Source organism: Ochlerotatus camptorhynchus, unplaced genomic scaffold (genome assembly GCF_037179485.1).
Source record: "Ochlerotatus camptorhynchus isolate MF236.1 unplaced genomic scaffold, CSIRO-AGI_Acam_v1.1 ptg000306l, whole genome shotgun sequence".
Lineage (NCBI taxonomy): Eukaryota > Metazoa > Arthropoda > Insecta > Diptera > Culicidae > Ochlerotatus > Ochlerotatus camptorhynchus.
In genome coordinates, this window is record NW_027040794.1 from 1,142,320 (window position 1) to 1,163,068 (window position 20,749).

A 20,749-nucleotide genomic window follows, 5' to 3' on the forward strand; every position below is an offset into this window, starting at 1 on the left:
CGGATGCCGCAAATATCACGCCTCACTATTCCTGATGGCACAAAACGAAGATAAACTAAATTAAAATGATATGAAAACCGGGTGAACAGAATAAAAGAATCAGCGTCACGAAACAGCCAACTGCGAATTTTTTTTTTCACAAAATGGCGTTGCTGATAAAAATACGCTGCATAAGGATTTTCTCTTTGTTGGCTAGATACAATTTGACTCGGTCCAAAATTTTAACAATCACTGAGTGAGGAAAATCACTGATTTTTATAGCAAAACTAGCAAAAATGTCTACAAAAAGGTATGAAAACCACGCCACTAGCAGAACAATAGAGCTCAACGTTATTCTTCTGATAACAAAAAAAAATTCTTACTCTTGCTCGAATAAAATGTCTACCACCCGATGATAAAAATGTGGGCTTTCACAAATTTCCCCGTTGATAATTCGTTTATCCGGGTAAATACTGCCACTACGATAATCTTCACTAAGTTTTCACTAAATTTCACTTTTTACACGCGTTGAAAGATTCCTATTCCATCCTCGTCTCCACTGTTTTAACTTGGCCTTCTTCGGGTAGAGATACTATCTATAAATCAAACAACTCGTTCGGTTGATAATCACAAACGATTTAACTCATATATATTTCTCCTGCCCATTATATACACATCTCAGACCTGACCAACTTGTCCTGATCATATGTTCGTCCCTCTCTCACTTTATCTCCTACTCTTTCGGGGATTATTCTGCATGGTCGAAATCACGACTTATCTACACCGTTACCACAGTGCATACCATTCAAATAACCTTTGGAGATCGAAAATTGAACGTAAAATGAGAGACCATTGAACACAACATATTTGCATGGTTTTTAGGTGTGTCCCTAGACTTATGATCGGTAGTGTTCCTAAATTCATAAAGAGTACCTTAAAACATGACATGCTAGGGCATTTGTATAATCTTCGCAACGGTAAAATGTGTCTATCCGACACAGAAAAAAATTCTAAATTTTACTAGTCATGCAAACATTCATACATGTAAACCTCCTATTCATGTAAACCACCAACTTGCAAGAAATCTGGCTTACAAATATGGACGGTTGCATATAATTTATGGAATATCTCCATGACATGTCTCATAAATTTATGCGATTTATTATGAAAACTTGTATGATATAAGACGCTGCATGTATGTGCCTAATAGTATAATAAAATTACACTACTGTTTTGAACTGTGTAGTGAATGTTACATAGTAAAACAAATACATTCTGGAAAACTACCTCGAAGTCATATAATAAATCCCAAACTTAAAGCTGCACTTGACTAGAAATCAAACCATTCCTTCCTGGCGTGATTTGATTCGCATGTTTTCAATAACGAAAAAAAGCAAAACAATCCAATTGAATCCAGAAGCATAACTGCCGGGTGGAGAAAGAATCTTGAAAAATCTGCTTCCGTTGTGAATTTCCCCGAGTATCATCGAAAACGTGTATGTAGTCAAAAGGGACAACTGCAGCAAAAGCACAGACGAAAGCATGAAATCACCGGTAACGAGCCAACAGGAAGCATGTGCAGCAACAGCAGTACACGAAACATGATCATCATCAAGCATTGGTCCAATCTTCAATTTCCATCTCTTGATTTTTTCACTCCGTTTCCATAGCCTCGCAGCCCGCTGCTAAAGTTAGACTTTGCGACAAGGATTGCAGAGGGTGGCTGTCACCCGGTGACAGGGAGAGCGATGATGACGATGATTGGGAAAAGCAATCAATCGACGCATACACAGCTTTGGAAGAAGATATGTACCAAGAACAACTACCGTGATGATACACTGCTGCAGTACAAACACTGACTTAGGCGTAGCGATATTTTGGGTAATAGGGCGTGTCAACTTAACAACCCCCTGCTGCTTTTTTGAACTGTGTTGAGATCCCCAACAACTGTGCCAAATTTGAACGAGTTTGGTTACGATCTGGATTTACGGGGGAATTTCAAAGTTTGGATGGGAAAATTTTATGGGATATGGAACAAACTATGCATTTGCTTGTCAAATATTCAAAAATTAATATATTTTTACCAAACCTGGGATTAAGATTTAAATAAAAAAAAAAACTATGCAGAGCAACTTTGTTGAAGACCACAAATCGGTTAGACTTCTGTGAAATAAGTTATATTTTTTTACTTGAGGCCAGTGCTGCCCAACGTATGGCCCGCGGACCAGACATGGTCTCTGAATCTTAGTAATAATAGCATTCTAATCTAATTTTATTAATCATTATGTGTTGAATGAGAAATAAACCAAATTCAGCTTGAAACATTTTCACCGAAGTAAATGAAAAGTAATTTAAAAAAATGCAAGTTTTGCTAGATAGGGCAGACCAGCTTTAGACAAAGTGCTCCACTCATACCTACAAGCGGAGATATAAGATTGTAGCTATGTGGGAGCCTAAAGTAAAATATTAATAACTTAATAAAAAAAATGTTCTTAATAGTTTTGCCAATCAAATTCACAGGTTTGTTAAAAATGTACCAATATTTGAATTTTTGGCACGTTTTTTTTATATAAACTTTAAAGTTCTCCCACAAATCTAGATCGTTACCAAATTTGGCACAGTTGTTGTGGACATCTATACTGATCGAAAGAGGTTGTGGTCCACTATACAAACTTGATCCACCCTAATGGGTATACGACACATTCTTTTTCGATCTGAGAAGTGGACGAAAAAATGTGCCATGCATCAGCTGGTGACTTTATGATGATGTCATGTGGTCCTTGGGGAAGCCTATGCTGTCATCGCTCTAGTCAGTGTTTGATTCGTTTCTTCTGCTTCGTTGGATGATACGCTACTCCATAGCGTAGCGTGTCATCCAACGAAGCAGAAGAAACGAATCAAACACTGATGGGTGATATGGTTATGGGCTCAGGAAAACATTGATTGTCTGATATTTTGGGTTGCAAGGCTATTGTGATCTCGCTGCGTTTTGTTATTTACTTATTGATTATATAAGCAGTTGGCATTTAGAACTGATACCCGGGATGAGTCCATCAAAATAAGAAACTTAACATAAATTTGTGAAAATGACTTACAGTAAGTGGCATGGTATTGGCCTCCGGAAGTTTTTGGGAAACATGCAATAAATTAATGAAGAGCCTTTCCCTATAGTGTAAGAACATAAGAAAACGATTGATACGTTCCTCCATTACAATTATGGACTCAAATTTACCATGACAGCTCTGTCAAAAAACCCTTCCTGATTATTTACTAAAGCATCGTTTCGGTGGGAGTACTTTTTATCATACTGAATCATGATCTGATTGAAAAATACTTATTTATTTTGTACATCTCAATCTCCACAAAAACCATCTTCGCCTTAAGCAATGCAAAGCAAGGAGCGAAAAATTCCATTCTACGGTTTAAAGTAGATAGCAGCACACTGGCATTTTTCCCATCGTACGTCGCGTATCGGGTTTTCCACTAGACATGACAAATGAGCTTTCACTGAATTACGCGGTGATTGCCGATAAAATCATAACCGAAAAATAAGACCATTTGAATTTGGGTGGAACATTTAAGTACGACGAGAAGGTGAAAGAAAAAAGCATGGTGCAGATAGTGAATTTTTTTTTACTCACGTTGCCTCACTGGGAACTCGCTGGGAAACGATTTTCTCCGCTTTCGGTAGCCGATCCTGCCGGAGTGGTTGAGCATAGTACGGCTGATCGTTGTACGTCATTAGCGTGGGGTCTCGTTCGGTGTGCGATAGTTTTTCCTTCAGAGACGAGACCATGTTGCCGCCAGCCACCGCTGAGGCCACAGCCGCGATGGGCGAGGGTGGTGAAATGATGGCGGTCAGAGCTGACGAAGCGGACGAATCACCGGTGCAGCCGATTCCGGTCGTGCACTGGTGACCGGATGGAGGTTTGTTTTTCAGGTCGCACTGGTTGCTGAAGTGGCCACTGGAGTCCATGCACTCCACGCTGCGGATTTGGATGCCACTGCCGCACGAAACGGAACACTGTGTGAAAGAAATAGAGCAGAGAGAGGGAAAAGCATACTTGGGTTAGTTTTGTAAGTGGTACTAGTTTCAGGTGTTCGTTCTGGCTTACGAGATGGGAATCGAAGCGAGACTTTTTCTTGAGATGATATACCTCATTAGAATTTTGTTTTCCGGTGGGAGTTATGAATAATACTATCAATGGCACTTAATTCAATGGGATTGGTACTTTCAGAAGACTTATTAAATGTATTTCGTGAATTTCGTTGTTTGCTTTGACAATAAAAATGATAATTCCTGTTTTTTTTTAATTGCTTTACTTGATCAGGCTCAACCACATGAGCTTTGCAGAGCCGAGTTTTCTTGTTAATTAAATATAGGATTACAATAAATGTTAAAACTATAGTCAAGAAGTTCAACGCGAAAATCCCGGGAAGTTTCTTCCATCAGAACGGGATTCACTTCCAGTGGTTTCACATACATGGTAATCTTAAAATCTGTTCCAGCTAGTAGTTGGCCGCTTCTTTTAATTACTGTAGCGCCTTTAGTTGTCGTAGCAAGAAACTATTGACAGTGTTTTGATTCGGAAGGATTGTTTATTTAGTAGTGAAAATTTTATCTGGATTCATATAGTTGTTCAAAAGCTATCGAAGATGGAACGTGACAGACGTGAAAAAATTCTGCACACTCACATTTTGATGGACGATGAAGCTTACGTTAAAATGCACCTTGGACAAATCCCGGCAAACATTTTTACTTTGCTAAACGTAAGGGGGTTGCTCCGGATAAATTCAAATTTGCCTTTGCAGATAAATTCACTCGCAAGTTGATGATTTTCCTAGGCATCTGCAGTTGCGGAAAGAAAACAAAGGTTTTCATCACTGAAGCGACTATGAATGGACAATAGACTGATGCAAAATTTGAAATTTTCGCTCGGGTCCTGATTAAACTCCAAAAGTTTAAACTCATTTTCAGAGTTGGTTGGAAATGCTAACATGAAGCTTTAGTGTGATAATTTATTAGCTAGAGAATGATCTTTAGAAGAGAGTAGGTGGATAGTTCCGTTAGAATACGGCAGTATGAAAATTGAATAGAAGTTGAAAAAAAACGAAGGGCCATTAATGCGACAGTTTTTAAAGATAGACGCACATTTTTGCCTAACCCGTACGATGTACGCGGAGACTTGAAGTATGTCTCCAAGTCTACAGGCAAAAATGTGCGTCCCTCTTTTGCTCATAAACTGACTGCGGCTGTGGAATAGTTCTAGCGACGTTTTCATCACTACCTAAAGCCCCTAAAGTTGGTTGGAAATGCTAACATGAAGCTTTAGTTTCATGTTAGCATTTCCAACCAACTCTGAAAATGAGTTTAAACTTTTGGAGGCTAATCAGGACCCGAGCGAAAATTTCAAATTTTGCATCAGTCTATTGTCCATTCATAGTCGCTTCAGTGATGACCAACAATAGGGTCGACCGAGCCAACTGCAGATGATGAACAAAGCACACCGAACCATAGTTGCTTTAGAGTATACAGATAATCGCATAATACACTTAAAGATGTACTGCTGGATGCTACCGATTTCGGCAAAAGCTGACAGCAAACTGTATATTATTCAGGGTATGCATTTACAATTTGTGGACCCTATAGTATACCTACAATGACACTACAGTTGCGAACTGATAACACTGTTCAACAAACTGGAATTTTTTTTTATTAAGGTAGGATCCACTTATGACTATATTCTTTTCCCTTGAGTCGAAGTCTACAATGTGTGTATGCCCTAAAATGTCACGATTTCATTAAGGTGATTCCTTGTGAAGTGCACAAATGGCCGCTACGAAGGCTATACATGTACTACCACTTCGAATTTTCAATTACCCAAATATAGGAAATAAGTGTCTCAATCAGAGTTGCGACCTATCACAATCACGATCATCAAACAGCTGATGGTAGTAACGCTTTGTACATTCCTATCAATGTGCTCGTCGAAGCCATCTCTCCATGACCATCCATCAAGTTTACGAAAGAAGCAAAAAGCAACTAGTGAATATCGTCTTCGGTTGTGATCCATCACCGATCTGGTCATTCCCGACAATCACGACACTCATCTGTGCTCGTTTTGAAGCAGTTGCTGCTTTGCTTGCTTATGTGAGTGTGTTGGTGAGTGAGCCCAACAGCTTCCGTTTAATGTTGCCTGCTTTGTTTGTAACTCACACAGTCGCGCGTGCCGAGACGAACTTGGAATGCATTTGGCATTGTTTTCATTTTCTTCTGTCGGGCCGCTTTTTCTCATCATCATACTGCAGAAGTCTTGACTGTTTTCGTTGTGCTTTTCATAATCAGCAGCGAGTATAACGTTTTGCTTGTGAGCAGCGACCATTACTGGTGATTGTTGTTTGCCATGGCTCTACCTCTACTGCGTGACAAAACGTTCTGTCAGCGATACTCGGTTGATGCGGAGACGAGTGTCACGTGAGTGTCACGATATTTTGCATCACTGGTCTCCATTCTCCTGAAATTGCTACTTTATGTATGCTGCAGTGCAGCGAACGTAGCGTAACAGTTTCATTATGGTACGTGTCCTGGAAGCTGATAATTGTGCACTTGAAGCTTCAAAGTGATTACCAGAATAAGGATCTCACAGCGAAACACCTTAAGCAGCTTTTGCAACATCGAAGGGAAGTAAAGCCGTTGGTCCCGGCCCATGTGTGTTGAATGGGTGCGATATCCTACGCAGATATGGAAGCTGCCTTCCTGCACATTCGATTGTCGTCAATGGATGGCAATCGATGTCCGTTGGTGATTGGCACTAGATTGCGGAACAGAAACTGACGTTAAATAAAGGAAAAAAAAAAGCTTTTGCAACAGTTTTTCAAAAATGTGTTACAAAATGCACCCATAAACATTATTTTGCAACACGCAACTTTCTGAACTAACCATGATTTTGTTTACCTAAGTTGTTTTTTAATTTGTTTATTTGGTAAGACTCCACTGTTAAAAAAGAATTACGGTGCCGAAAGTCTTTAACTCAATACTAACCTAAGAAGTTGTAGTATTGCTAATTATAGTTGACATTTTTTAATGAAATTCTAATCTAGCATCTAACTGACCTATAAAAAAAAACAAATAGCTATACCGGGCTTTGTAAGTTCTGATGAGGCCCGTTTAAGTCGGGAAGAGCCACTAATTTTGCAAAGTGTTTGCTTGGGTCTAACACTTGTTCTGACGCCTCAGAAAAATCCCACTGATCTCGGCTGGGATTGAACCCAGACCCATTGGGGTGAGAAAGCAGTCACGCTTGCCACTTGGCCACCACCAGCGGCGGCTCAAATTCAGAGGCTTGATTTTATTATTCCGTTTCTGGAATAAGCAGATATTCACAGATTTTATACTTGATCAATGTTATAATTTTTTTAAATAATTTTACTTGGATACGTTTTCAAGAATCTGGAACGATGTTAAATATTAATGATGTTGGGCATTGTACATGTACCACGATCAAAATAAACATTTTTCAAAGCTCACGTAATTTGATTAGAATTTCTAAGGAACTTATTCCAAGGGAATTCTGAGAAGAACGTGAGACAAACTTCAAATTTAATATGTTTTCTAGCTAGTTCTGAGGAACTTCAGATTCTATGTGAATGCTAAGGAGAATATCAAGGTAGTTTTGAATAGAATTTCATGGAAATTATGGATAGGATTCAGAGGAAACTTTATCGAAATTTCATATGAACAACCGAGGTTAGGAAGTGAATTCTAATGATTATTGCATGATAATTCTGAGGCAATTCAAGGCAATTCAAAGGAGAAATCCAGTATTGACAGTATTTGCCAATTTTTCAGTAACCGGAAGCCATATTGGTTTTAAAAATTGCGTTAGACATCGATTGGTTCCTACCGTTCCTACACGTCACCCCGATTCCTAAAATACCCATTTCTCATTTCCAGAGTTGCGACCTATCACAATCACGATCATCAAACAGCTGATGGTAGTAACGCTTGGTACATTCCTATAGGATACATCAATGTGCTCGTCGAAGCTCTCTCCATGACCACCCATCAAGTTGACGAAAGAAGCAAAAAGCAACTGGTGAATATCGTCTTCGGTTGTGATCCATCACCGATCTGGTCATTCCCGACAATCATGACACTCATCTGTGCTCGTTTTGAAGCAATTGCTGCTTTGCTTGCTTATGTGAGTGTGTTGGTGAGTGAGCACAACAGCTTCCGTTTAATGTTGCCTGCTTTGTTTGTAACTCACACAGTCGCGCCTGTCGAGACGAACTTGGAATGCGCAGGCATTGTTTTCTTTTTCTTCTGTCGTTTTGTTTTTTCTCATGATCGTACTGCAGAAGTCTTCACTGTTTTCGTTGTGCTTTTTATCATCAGCAGCGAGTGTAACGTTTTGCTTGTGAGCAGCCACCATTACTGGTGTTGTTTGTCATGGCTCTACCTCTCACTGCGTGACAAAACGTTCTGTCAGCAATAGTCGGTTGATGCGTAGACGAGTTTCACGTGAGAGTCATGATATTTTGCATCACTGCTCATTTCTAAGTTTCCCAGAATCGCAAAAAAAAAATCGTTATTGAGAATTTGCTTCGTAAAAAAAAAAGACACGGTAACTGAAAACACCGTTTAGTGCATTACAATTAAATCTGATAGGAGAAATTGATGTAATGTTGGCCTAAATGCCCCTAATTTGGGCCCATACATAAATTCAGCAATCGACTAAATTTTCAATAGCGACCAAAAATATTAATTAGTTCCGTTCCAATGACGCGTTCATTTAGATAAAATTGAAAAATAGCAGATATATAGCGATGTGCCCAATCTTAGATCCATAGGTCAACATTAGAGCCATTTACCCTAGTCATTCCAGGAGAACTTCAAAAGAATTCCAAAGGATTCTGACTTGATTGCCAAGCAAACTGTGAAGAGAAATCTAAATTAAGTGAATTGCAATTGGATTCTTAGGAGAAATTCAAAGGGAATTCGGAAGTGAATTATTCGAAAATTCAGAAAATAATTCAAATTAGTTTCTTATGAGTATTCCAATAGAATGGAACCTTCCTTAACTCAGTCGGTAAAGGCGCTGCTACAAAGCAAGACCATACTGGAGGTGGCTGGGTTCGATTCCCGGTCCGGTCTAGAAATTTTCCGGGGTTGGAAAATTTCTCGACTTCCCTAGGCATAGAGTATGATTGTACTTGCCACACAATTATCGTTTTGCAAAAATGGTACAGTCATCAAAAGCTCTCTGTGGCAGTGCATCTAGAACACTTAGTTGAAAGCATGCAACAAGCTTATATACGATAAGCAATAATTTTTAAATACGAGGAAGAATTAGAGGATTCCAAAGAATTATAAGGAACCTTTTAAGGTAATTCCATGAAAAATTCAAAAGAAACTGTGTTCCTCATTCCGAAGATAGTTCTATCAAGATTTTGAAGAAAAATTCAAAATTAAATTCCAAACAGTTTTTCATAGATATTCCGGTGATATTTTTTTAAGAAGAGATGTCAATCATGCCTAGTTGAAGGTCTAAGGAGGATCTGCTCTTTAGATTTTGAGCACTTTTATAGTGTTAGCCAATATTTTAAAGTCTCGAAGTAGTGAAGAAATAAGTGTAGTGTATTGAAGAGTGATAATCTAACGTTGTTTTTTTTTAGCGAATTGATGAATAATATTGATATTGAATATTGAGTTCAACCAGCAGTGTTCGCCCATGCAGCCAAAGTTAATTCGAAGCTGTCATCTACTTCGGTATTGTCTTGGCCCCGATCCGATCGGCTTAACTCCGTTCGAAATACTCCAAAGCGTCGCCGGACTTCGATTAGTGCGAACGACAAGCCTATTCTAAGCGGTACGAAGCCTCCTAGCGATTCGATCAAAACTGTAGACCAGAATTCGGACGAAGTGTATCTTTTGGCATTTCACCCCAGCACTACGAACGATGAATTTGCGACACTTGTTCGCGACTGTTTGGCATTGGAGCCCAGTGATGCTGTAATGGTGACTAAAGCTCGATTCAAAGTAAATCTGGACGCACGGTTTAATACACCACCAAACACAAAACCTTTGACAGGCATTTGTTGATGTTTCATTGACGAAGAAATTGGTAAAAAGTTTTTCTCGATTGATCGACGCATCCCGGAATTAGAGATCATGGAACTTGAGAAAAGAAAATTAATTGTGCACAAACATCTAGAGAACCCTTCGTGGTCTACCTTAAAAATAGCAAAAGTGTTAAAATTCCCAAAATCAACGGTGAGTCTTGTAATCAAATGTTACAAGGATACTCTGAGTGTTGATAGAGCATAGCGCATCTATCATAAAAGTGGCACTAGGGCACAAAGAGCTGAGGAGAAAGATGTTGAGTTACGTGAAAAGCAACCCAGGTGTCGCCATACGTGATTTGGCAAAGAAATACGATTCCAACTTTTCCATCGTGCGTAACATCCTTTCGAGAGGATATAAGTCTTTTTGTGCCAGTAAACATCCGAATCGCTCCCTGAAACAAAATTTAGTGGCCAAAAAGCGAGCACGATACGAACGAGTTTTGACGAAATTTGATGGCTGTAGTATAATGGATGTCAAAATGGATTATAAACAAATCCCCGGACGAAAATTTTACCAGGCAACTGGTCGTGGGGATGTCCCTTCCAGGTATAAATTTGTTTTTGCTGATAAGTTGTTCGGAAACTAATGATTTGGCAAGGAATCTGCAGTTGTGGCCCTAAAACCAAGTTTTTCATCACATCTCACACAATGACGTCAAAGGTTTGCATTAAAGAGTGTCTGAAAAAGCGGATTTTACACTTCATTCGGCAACACAAGATCAACGTTATGTTTTGGCCGGATCTAGCCAGCTGCCACTACTCTAAGGAGGTACTAGAATGGTATGCTGCAAACAATGTTAATTTTGTCGCCAAAGAGATTAATCCTCCGAATTGCCCTGAGTTCAGACCGATCGAAAAATATCGGGCAATTGTCAAGCGAAAACTTCGAGGATGCGGTAAAGAAGTGACAAATGCATAACAAATGCGTTTAAAGTGGGATAAGTTCGCCGGTACAGTGTCACCAGCGACTGTGTAGATCCTGATGGCATCGATCACAAGTAAAGTGCGACAGTTCGTTCGAAACGGTGAAATGTAATAACTTGTTATATATCGTTTGAAAGTTGAATAAATACCCTTTTGTTTGACGTTTTGATCAACCGTGTATGTTGTTTAATTCTTGAGTTATGATCACTTGAATGCGTCCAAATTTATATTGATTCGGGCTTTAAGCTGGTAACAAGAGGGAGAGATCCATTCACGTTGAACTTCGTGTCGTTCAATATTGGGGTAAAGGAGCATCTACGTGATTCGGCACTTTCCTGGGATTCTTGGCTGGAGAGTATTCGGTTTCGCGAATTTGAAGAATCACGAACACTGAAAGTCACCAAATTAAACAATCCTGTCCCTATGGAGTGACGACGATATCTTGGCCTAACATACTCTCAGCATCCGAGACGCACCGTAGAAAGTCTGATGGAAGCTCCCAATAACCCCAATGCAGTCTTGCGTAATGCCGCCTTCGTTCATCATAGTCGTCTCGGTCCTGAGGTTGGCGATGAAAAGGGGGTCTTCCACCAGGCTTGCTCAGGCAAGTATCTCAATTATTCGTGTTCACCGTTGTGTGTTTTCCCGCACCCAGGTACTCCCGAATCCATCGAGGCTAAACGATGCGTCTTCTTTATCCTCGAACGGTCCATCTGCTCATCCAGAACACACCGTAGATGTTTTCACGAACTCCAAGAATAATGCTGCACCAGGACGCACCGTAGAAAGCATTTTGGGAGTCCCCAGCTCCTCTAGCTCAGTCCTACCTATTGATGCGTTCATTCAAGGCGTTCTGGCCCTGAGTCTAGATGTGGGCTGAGTGTCTCCCAGCTTGCTACACCAGGAAAGTATTACTGTAATTGTGAGCTTTCTGACCCTGATGTTGATCAGAATTTAATTGCTAAAGAATCTACATCTGCAAGTTGGTTTCCCGGAGCCTCCTCTGCTGGTCGGATACCGGCACGTACTCTTGTCGCTCGCCTTGCGGAAGCCCCTTTTCCACTCTCCACATTTGAACTCTTCTCGCCAGCGACCAGCAGATATTCCGGTCCTGCGCTTTAATCAAGAAACGGAGTTTTCCAAAATGATTTGCCCGACAACGGACCTACTTGCACACCGTTCTTACAAAACGCTACCTCTACGCTACCTCTACGCTACCTACCTACGTTCTGAAAAGGATTTATCATCATACATGGCATACGAGCGAATTTCGTCGACTGAAATCCAGAAAGAGAGCCGCTCTTAGGAAATTCACCAAGCACCGCACACTATCCCTTGAACGTCACTACGTCAGGATCGCTCACGAATACAAACGAGATGCGAACGGTGCATTCTTCAGTATATTCAGCTGTTCTCTGAAAAATTTGCTAAGGACTTCACGGACCAGAGAATGAGTGACGACCATGCCCGACTAGCTGCCAGTTACGTACCGCTCTCTGGCCAAACCATGAGCAGAATTGACATCAATCCCGAGGTGTTTTCCAGGGCTTCATCGAAACTCAATTCGTCGTACAATCCGGATCCTGACGGAATTCCATCGGCGTTCCTCAAAACGCACATGGACAGTTTTTTGTCTCAACTGGTGCACGTTTTTCAACGGACCGTGGACGTCAGCGTTTTCCCATTCTGAGAAGGGCACATGTTTCCAGTACACAAGAAGGACAACAAACGGAACGTTGGCAACTACCGTGGCATCACTTCGCTTAGCGCTGTTGCGAAATTGTACGAACTCGTTTTTATGGAACCGTTACTCGCTCACTGTAAGCCGTATATTAGTATCGACCAGCTAAGTTTCATGGCTGGTCGCTCCACGGCCACTAACTTGCTGTGCCTTACTTCCTACCTCTCTAATAGTATGTTTGATCTTGTTTAGACGGATGTTATTATATTCTGACTTATCTGCTGCCTTCGATAAATTGAATCACCGCATATCAATCGCAAAACTGGACAGTCTCGGTATTCACGGCTGCCTTTTGCAATGGTTTCAGTCGTACCTCACCGATCGCTATCTTAGTGTTGTCATTGGTGATCACCATTGCCGTATGTTCGCTGCACCGTCCGGAATACCCCAGGGTAAAGGATGTACTAGATAAAAATGGCACACCGAAAATCTTCTGTAACTTTTTAACCGTATTAGTAAAAACCTGAAGATTTGAGTAAATCTTATTCATAGTGTATTTTTTTTAAATCTGTAAAGTGTCATAGTTATTCATACAGTAGTTCCAGTCATGTCGTTGAAACAAGAAATTGTCCGTGAAAAAAATTTGTGCATCTACGATCAAAATCCAGAGGCGTCCCACCGATGGATCGCTAAAAAGCTTGGAATTGCAAATACAACTGTGCCTCGTGTGATAAAAACCTGACTTGAACTGACATTACGCTGCTTTTACTGCATATGTTTATTTGTGTGGCCATAAAAATTACATGAGATTTTCGACATGATTAAAGTGCATCCTCTTGGATGTAATATTAACATTTGTTTTTTGCTGTGCATAATTCATAAGTAGTTTTCCATTCCCTTAACATTTCAAGAAATACGATAATCGATTTAATTTTGGTAAGTAAATATGTGTGTGCCAATTTTATCGAATACACCCTTTAGTCACCTGAGACCGCTGATTTTTCTGATTTACTTCAACGACGTGATAATTGACCACGATTATCTTACGCAGATGACTTTAAACTCTTCCTTCGAATTTGTTCACTCAATTGAAGACTGTTGTTTCCTTCATCATCAGCTGAATGCTTTTACTGATTGGTGTATGTTTGCTGATGCATTTGCTGATATACAAGTATGTTTTGTTAGGCACGGAAATTGAGCGCGTCAGCCAAATTAAGGACCTAGGTGTGATTCTGGATACACAACTCTCTTTCAAGCAGCACATCTCGTATGCCGTCGACAAAGCTTCCAGAATTCTAGGGCTTATCTTCAGAATTGCTGAAGGCTTCACGGATTTCTACTGCCTTATATCGTTGTACTGCTCCTTGTCTCGCTCCATATTAGAATACGGTTGTTTGGACTCCTCACTACAACAACGGTGTCGAAAGAGTTGAGTCTGTTCAGTGACTGTTCCTGAGATACGTGCTACGTAAACTGCCGTGGACGATTGCCTAGCTACGAAAGTCGCTTGCAACTGATTCATTTGGAGCCTATCGGTCCAAAGAGATACAGCAAGGGCATTGCTAATTGTGGATATTTTGCAAGGACGCACCGGTTGCCCTGTTCTTGTTGAACAAATTGACATTAATTGAAGTGCGAATTTTCGACATGATTAAAGTGCATCCTCTTTGATGTGATATCAAAATTATTTTTTTGCTGTGAATGTTCAACCCCGAGCCCTACGGAATAATTCAATACTGCGCCTACCCACACAGCGAACTAATTATAGCATGTTCGGCGCAATCGGCGGTTTACAGAGACTCTTCAATAGGGTCTCCGCACTGTTTGACTTTTTTTTTCCTCTGTTCGGGACATAACACCACTGCGACCAGTAATTTGCAGAGTTACATTTTGCTCGTGCGTACAAAAATGTGCTGCCGAGACTCTCAACAAACCGTCTCCCGTCGCAACGAAAACAACATGTGACGAGAGAGAAAGAGACACACGAGAATAAGATACGAGCGAGAAACAAATGCGACACCCAAAAATCCTGGCGTGCGCGAGGCTCGCGCTGATCTCATGTGCCTCATCTCATGTGCTACGATTAATGCTAGAACAGCAGAGCTCTAAGTTCTGGAAGGTGTAGGTAAAGAAATACAGCTGCTGTTGAAACTTGGTTGCTTTGACCGACATTTCATATGCGTTACCACAAACCATTCCTATTTTAGAGGAAAGGTAGCATATATTTAGCAGTGCTTGAATTCTTGAAATCCTCTAACAGCCAAAGCCATTAATTTGCCGGTCAATTCAAGACCAACAATTGAAATGGCCTTAACTCTATTTTGTAAACAAACCTTGTAAGGCCATTTTCTCGCGAACCGAAACCTTCATTCGCAAACCTAAACCACAATCGGGTAGAGGAGAATTTCCCCTACCTGTTCATTATGTTGGTTTGCCTTTGCGGACTTAGGTTCGCGAGAAAATGGCCTTACAAGGTTTGTTTACAATATGGAGTTAAGGCCATTTCAATTGTTGGTCTTGAATTAGAATATTCTTTGTTTATTTTTTCTGGTTCAACACTTAAATGCACTTGCATGACTAACATCTTTTGACACGTTATTTACAAAATATGTAATGGACAAAAATTCTACAAAAAGTGTATCGGTATTGTTTAGTACGGGGATTTGACCGTGGCAAGACGTTCACAAATTTTCAACGTAATTTAACCATTCACGGCACACAACTGGTATGCATTGTTAGAAGGGATGTTACGTATTTTGAATAGATTATATCGGAATGCTACGAATGCAGCAATGTTATGAAAAGTCAATGGGTCGAAGAATTTTATGCAGAACATTTTTTTCTTGGCGTACACGCTTTCACTTTTACTTTGTTAACATTACGTTAAAAATGTTCCGATTTTTTAACGTGCCTCATGTGATCGAGTATTCAGAAAATTATATTGCCTTTGCATACCAACAGTGAGTATCGGTACTAATTCCACAAAGCGACCACCAAGCGCCACCATATACAACAAACGGTTCACCCGAAAGTCGTACAGCCATCGCTACAACTTGCATCAGATAAAACAAACAAATACAAGGGGGGGGGGGGGTTGGAGGGTGGAGGTGTCTGTCAAATACGAACAATCGTCGCCTACCTCGCATAACTGATACCAAACGTAAACAAGCCATAAGAAACCTAGAGGGTTTATTTACGTTTGGAACCAATTTCATACAAGAATGATCAGTAAGTTGATTTGACAGCACGTCTCCCCCCAGATCAAATCACCATGTTTCCACCAGCATCGGCGCAGCACCGGAATATGATTCAAAATCTCGTCGCATCCGCTCGCTGGATTTCCAGATTGTATATTTTAAATTTGGAAAATACCGTGTTGAAAGTTGATCTATCCATTTGAAACAATATGATATTCAAAAACTTAAGCACATTCTTAAGTGATCCTTTTTTTTAGCAACTTTCTAATTCAGATCAGAAGAACATCAGCCAATGCTGGTATTTTTATACTTCCTGGCTGTCTAGGGAGTATATCTGAAAGAATATCTTGTTACTTATGTATCAATAAAACAACAAAAAAGGTTATCTTCCATTTAATTCCACTTTATTAATTTTGGTATCCATGACAGATACGTATTTCGACTACAATGTGCAGTCTTCATAAGTGTCATTCCCACTAAAGAACTTATCAAAATCTAACCCCTTAAGTATTCATCCCATAGGTAAAAAGTCAAGATCACAGGTATAACTACCAAAATTAATAAAGTGGAATTATATGGAAGATAACCTTTTTTGCTATTTTATTTAAGCATTCCGCTAACAACCCATTTTCATTACTTCATTACTTATGGATCGTTTCCTGAACATCTACAAAATTTCCATAGGTTTGAGAAAATTTACTCAAATTTCAAAGTTCCTTGAAATATAACGATGGTCCAAAATCTTCATCTTCAGGAAAACTTCATCAAAGTTTGATGTACGTCTACGTTTTTCGTTGATTTTCCACAAAGTTCGACGCACGAAATTTCCTGAATTTGTGCGGAATTCTCTGAACTATTTCAAGTCCATGAGATTTGATCAAAGTGCTCCGAAGTTATAAAAAAGGTCCCTGAAAAAAAAGAGGTTCCCTTAAACAATCAACTTCAACGGAGATCCCTAAACTTGTATAAAGTTCCCACTTCTACGAAGTTTTCTGAATTTTTCCATGATCTCAGAACTTTAAATAATTTTACTAAATTTTGCTCATGCATCAATCTTGGTATTAATGCATAAAACAAAATATAATAATAATACCATAGAAACATTCAAAATCAGGTCCTAGTGAAAACAGTTAACGGAACATTAGTGTCAAACGAAGCATAAACGTTATTAATCACATTAGCGACAGTATGACAGTATTCAGCCCATACTGTCAATTACGAGCTGCGAGATGTATAAAATGTAGTTGTCATATAACTTTTTCAGGTGCGTAGAAAAAAGGTTACCGAAGTAGTTCGATAAAACTCTACACGGGAAAAAATACAATTCCATTTTCATGATTAAAAAATCGAAAAAAAAATTGTTAACCCATGAAATCATGAAAATTCATGATTTCATAATACAGCGCAATCATGACCGCTTTAAGCGTTACCTAGAAAACCGTGTTCACCGCACTACATAGATATCTCTTATACGCCTTTTGCCTTCCATTTTATACAAGTACTGATAGTCTAGTGTTCAAAACTCACACTTAATGATGGTAAGGTTCTTGGTTTGAATCCAGTCTATTGCTTTATTTTATTTTTATATGTTTCAGTTTAAAAACTAAAAGTTAAAATCATAAATTCAGTTCATGATTTTAACTCGGTTAATTCTTATCATAGCATTCTTAGCTCATGATATCATAAATATTATTCATGGTGTATTTTCATAACATGAAAATACGCTATGTTCATAAAATCATGAGTATTTTTTTTTTCATTTCGGATTTTTGATTTGTTCCCATGTACGAAGTTCACTGAAGTTCGGTGAGCTTCTACAAAGTTTGGTGAACTTTAAAAAAAAATCTGCACTTCAAGAAAGCTTCCTGAACTTTAAAAAAGTTCTCTTAAGTTCTGCGAAGTTTCTTGAAGAACTACAAAATTCCTTGCAACTAGGACAGCAGTTCGTACCCTGCACAGCAAAAAATTAATTTTGGTATCACATCAAAGTGGATGCACTTCAATCGTGTTAAAAGTATGGTGTAATATTACTTGCCAAAACGAAAAAAAAAACCGTCCATACAGTGCATGAACTGACAGAACGCTGCTTTTACTGCATTTGTTTATTTTTGCGGCCATAAAAATCATCCTCTTGGATGTAATATGAAAATTTGTTTTTTGCTGTGTGGTGTAGTGGCTGTAGATGCATTGTCAGACAGCACCAGTAAATCAACAGAGAAAGTGGTAGAGGTCCAGCATGAAGAGGTGGTGATAATGGACGTGCACTAAGGAGACCGATAAAGCATGCAAAGACGAAGCCCAGCATCCTCGGCAGAAACGGTTTGCGATCCTGTCGAGATTCGATGCGTTGTAAACAAAAAAAAGAAGGAAATTGATTTAGACCTCCATTTTAATATTTGTTTAGTCCTTCGGCTCCGCAGAGCTTTCAAAGATATTGAGCCTACTAAGAAAAATTGGAAAACATGGTTTTCAATTCAGAGTGTGACAAATATGTTGGATTCATCCTAAATTTTACAATCCAGTTTTCTTATTTCTCATCATATTTTCAGGTTGACTACTACTTGGGATGAACACACCATGCTTTTTTCTAAATATATTAGAAATATTATTAGATATATATATATATATATTAGATTAAAAATATATTTGAACAGTTCTCAAATTTAAGTACATGTTTGAATTAACTAGGGATGTTATCGGCTACATCTTGAAAGGCTGAAATTACAGCTGGATGAAGTCACACGAATCAATTTCAACGGCAAAGGCATTTTTTTAAAGAGCCCTCCGAATTATTGGTGCTCTGCCAGCTGCAAAGTACCTATTATATTATGATGGTTTCAATTTGATCTACCAAGATCAATCGGTTCCAAATCAGGTTGATCAATCACCCAAAATTTTAGCTAATTTGGTGGCGAACTAATTTTGCACTGGCTTTTTGAAGTTTATATGGGAATTACTGTAAGAAAAGAGTACTTTTTGTCCTCATCGTTTTAGCACTACACCATACTGATTTACGGAAAAGTTGCCCATAAGTTCCCCTGCTTTCAGGGCAACACTGCATCTTGCTCTTATGACATAATAGCCTGGATTGTTTTTCTTATTATTTCAACGTTGTCTGCTGAGTAGTAAATGGAGCATGTCAGAAGAACATCATCTTCCTAATTCAATTAATAACTAATTATCCTAACGTTCATTTTTTCAATTCCCACATAAACTTCAAAGGGCCAAGTGCAGTATGAGCTCACATCCTAATAACATCAAATTTTGTGAGAATGATCAGGAGCTGATTTTAAATCATTAAATTAAATCAAATTTTGAACTAGGTTGAGCAAAATCATGAACCATGAAAACTCCATGCGCATGGATCGGTAACAAATAACCCTGCCTGTAATTGATTTGTAATCGTTTAACTCATCTTCCGCTTGAAATACTTCTATAAAACCACAATCTCTCAACCCTCAAAAACTGAATACCATCGGGTTCAAATCAATCAGCTGTACCAGCAACACTAGAGTGTGACAGGACTACTCGATCAACAGTTCTCCGTTGTTTTCTTTATCACCAAGCAGCCACTTTTAGCATGCACGCAGGACGTAGGTACGCTGCCAATCTCCCTGGAGCTCACCGAGCTTAGCTCATGAGACACAGCACATGTGACGCGAATGAGACACGTAGGAATAAAAAAGAGACGCGAAATAATTCGTCTCGAAATGTACCAGGCACCTACGATCTGATTGAAAGCGTGTCTCTATCACGCGGGATGGATGCACGTGTACATTAACTCTGGTAATTTGATCTATTGTAGTATATCCCGTGTCCTTAGTTTAGTGCATGTCGTATTACTCCATCACTATTGAGAAATGATGAAGTATTCGGTTTTGATAAAGTTGTCATTCTTGCTTTCATCGCAAGGAATCGATTCTAACTGAAAGGTTCCGCTATTTATACCCTTCGGAGTTGGAACACCCTCCAAAGGCGCGCCCCTTTGTCAGTCAAAATTGGATTCCTTAACAACAAAAACAAGCTATGACACCGATAATGACCATGCATCAGAACCCTAGTCTTAACCACTTCAAACTAGGGAACAACGATTAGAAGATTAGGAATCACATAGGTGAAGGCTAACTAACTCATTTTTTCCTTGTTTCAAGATCATCCTCGGTCCAGGCAACCCGAGGACTTATCACTATCAACAAGGCATAAAAAGTAACATGGACTAAGATGTGTTCCTTTGATTACTGAAAAATCCTGTTCCCCTAGTTTGAAGAAGTTAGGACTAGGAATCGGTGGTAGATCTTACATCCCGTAACGTACCACGAAAAGGTGATCTACCCACGTTACGGGGCAACTGTTTGACTTTAACCTGACCCGCCAGTTGCTTCGCCGGAGGTTTGATTCATTTTTTTTCAAGATCAGTTTAGTTTGCCTAGTAATGTTCTTTTTTTTTACGAGATGACTACCTATGTATTGACGTTTATTTTTAGTACTTTTCATGTTTAGTATAGGTTACATCTTTGGGGCCAATAACGCTTGTTGATGTTTAGTCAACAGTCATAAATAAATAGATAAATAAATAAGTCAGTGAAAAAGTGGAATATTAGCTCGGTGTTTCCCCATCACACAATGGCGTTAGCAAGTGTTGATTGAATTTTATTTGCATCGTAGCGCCTGCACAACGGACTTCGTCTGGATGGTTACTGAGCTAACGGATGTTCTGTGAGTCTTATAGAGTGAATTCTCGCTTCATTTTATTCAGATATAAGAAATTCACATTCAGTAGTAACATCTTAAAGTAAAATATTTCAAAGTGCTTTCCAAAGCTCTTATTAAAAAATATTCGGTA

At 39.3% G+C, this 20,749-nt stretch overlaps 1 protein-coding gene across 6 annotated transcripts in view; it reads right to left on the bottom strand.

Moving 5' to 3' along the window:
* Window positions 1-20,749, bottom strand: part of nolo (no long nerve cord) — a 777,697-nt gene that overhangs the window by 57,841 nt on the left and 699,107 nt on the right. For all 6 annotated transcript variants that reach the window (XR_010518214.1, XM_065229032.1, XM_065229034.1 and 3 more), the window contains one exon: window positions 3,621-4,003. Coding sequence is in view for 5 of the 6 variants with exons in the window: in XM_065229032.1 (XP_065085104.1) it covers window positions 3,621-4,003 (383 nt within the window). In the remaining variant the exon portion in view is untranslated. The remainder of the gene's footprint in view (window positions 1-3,620; window positions 4,004-20,749) is intronic.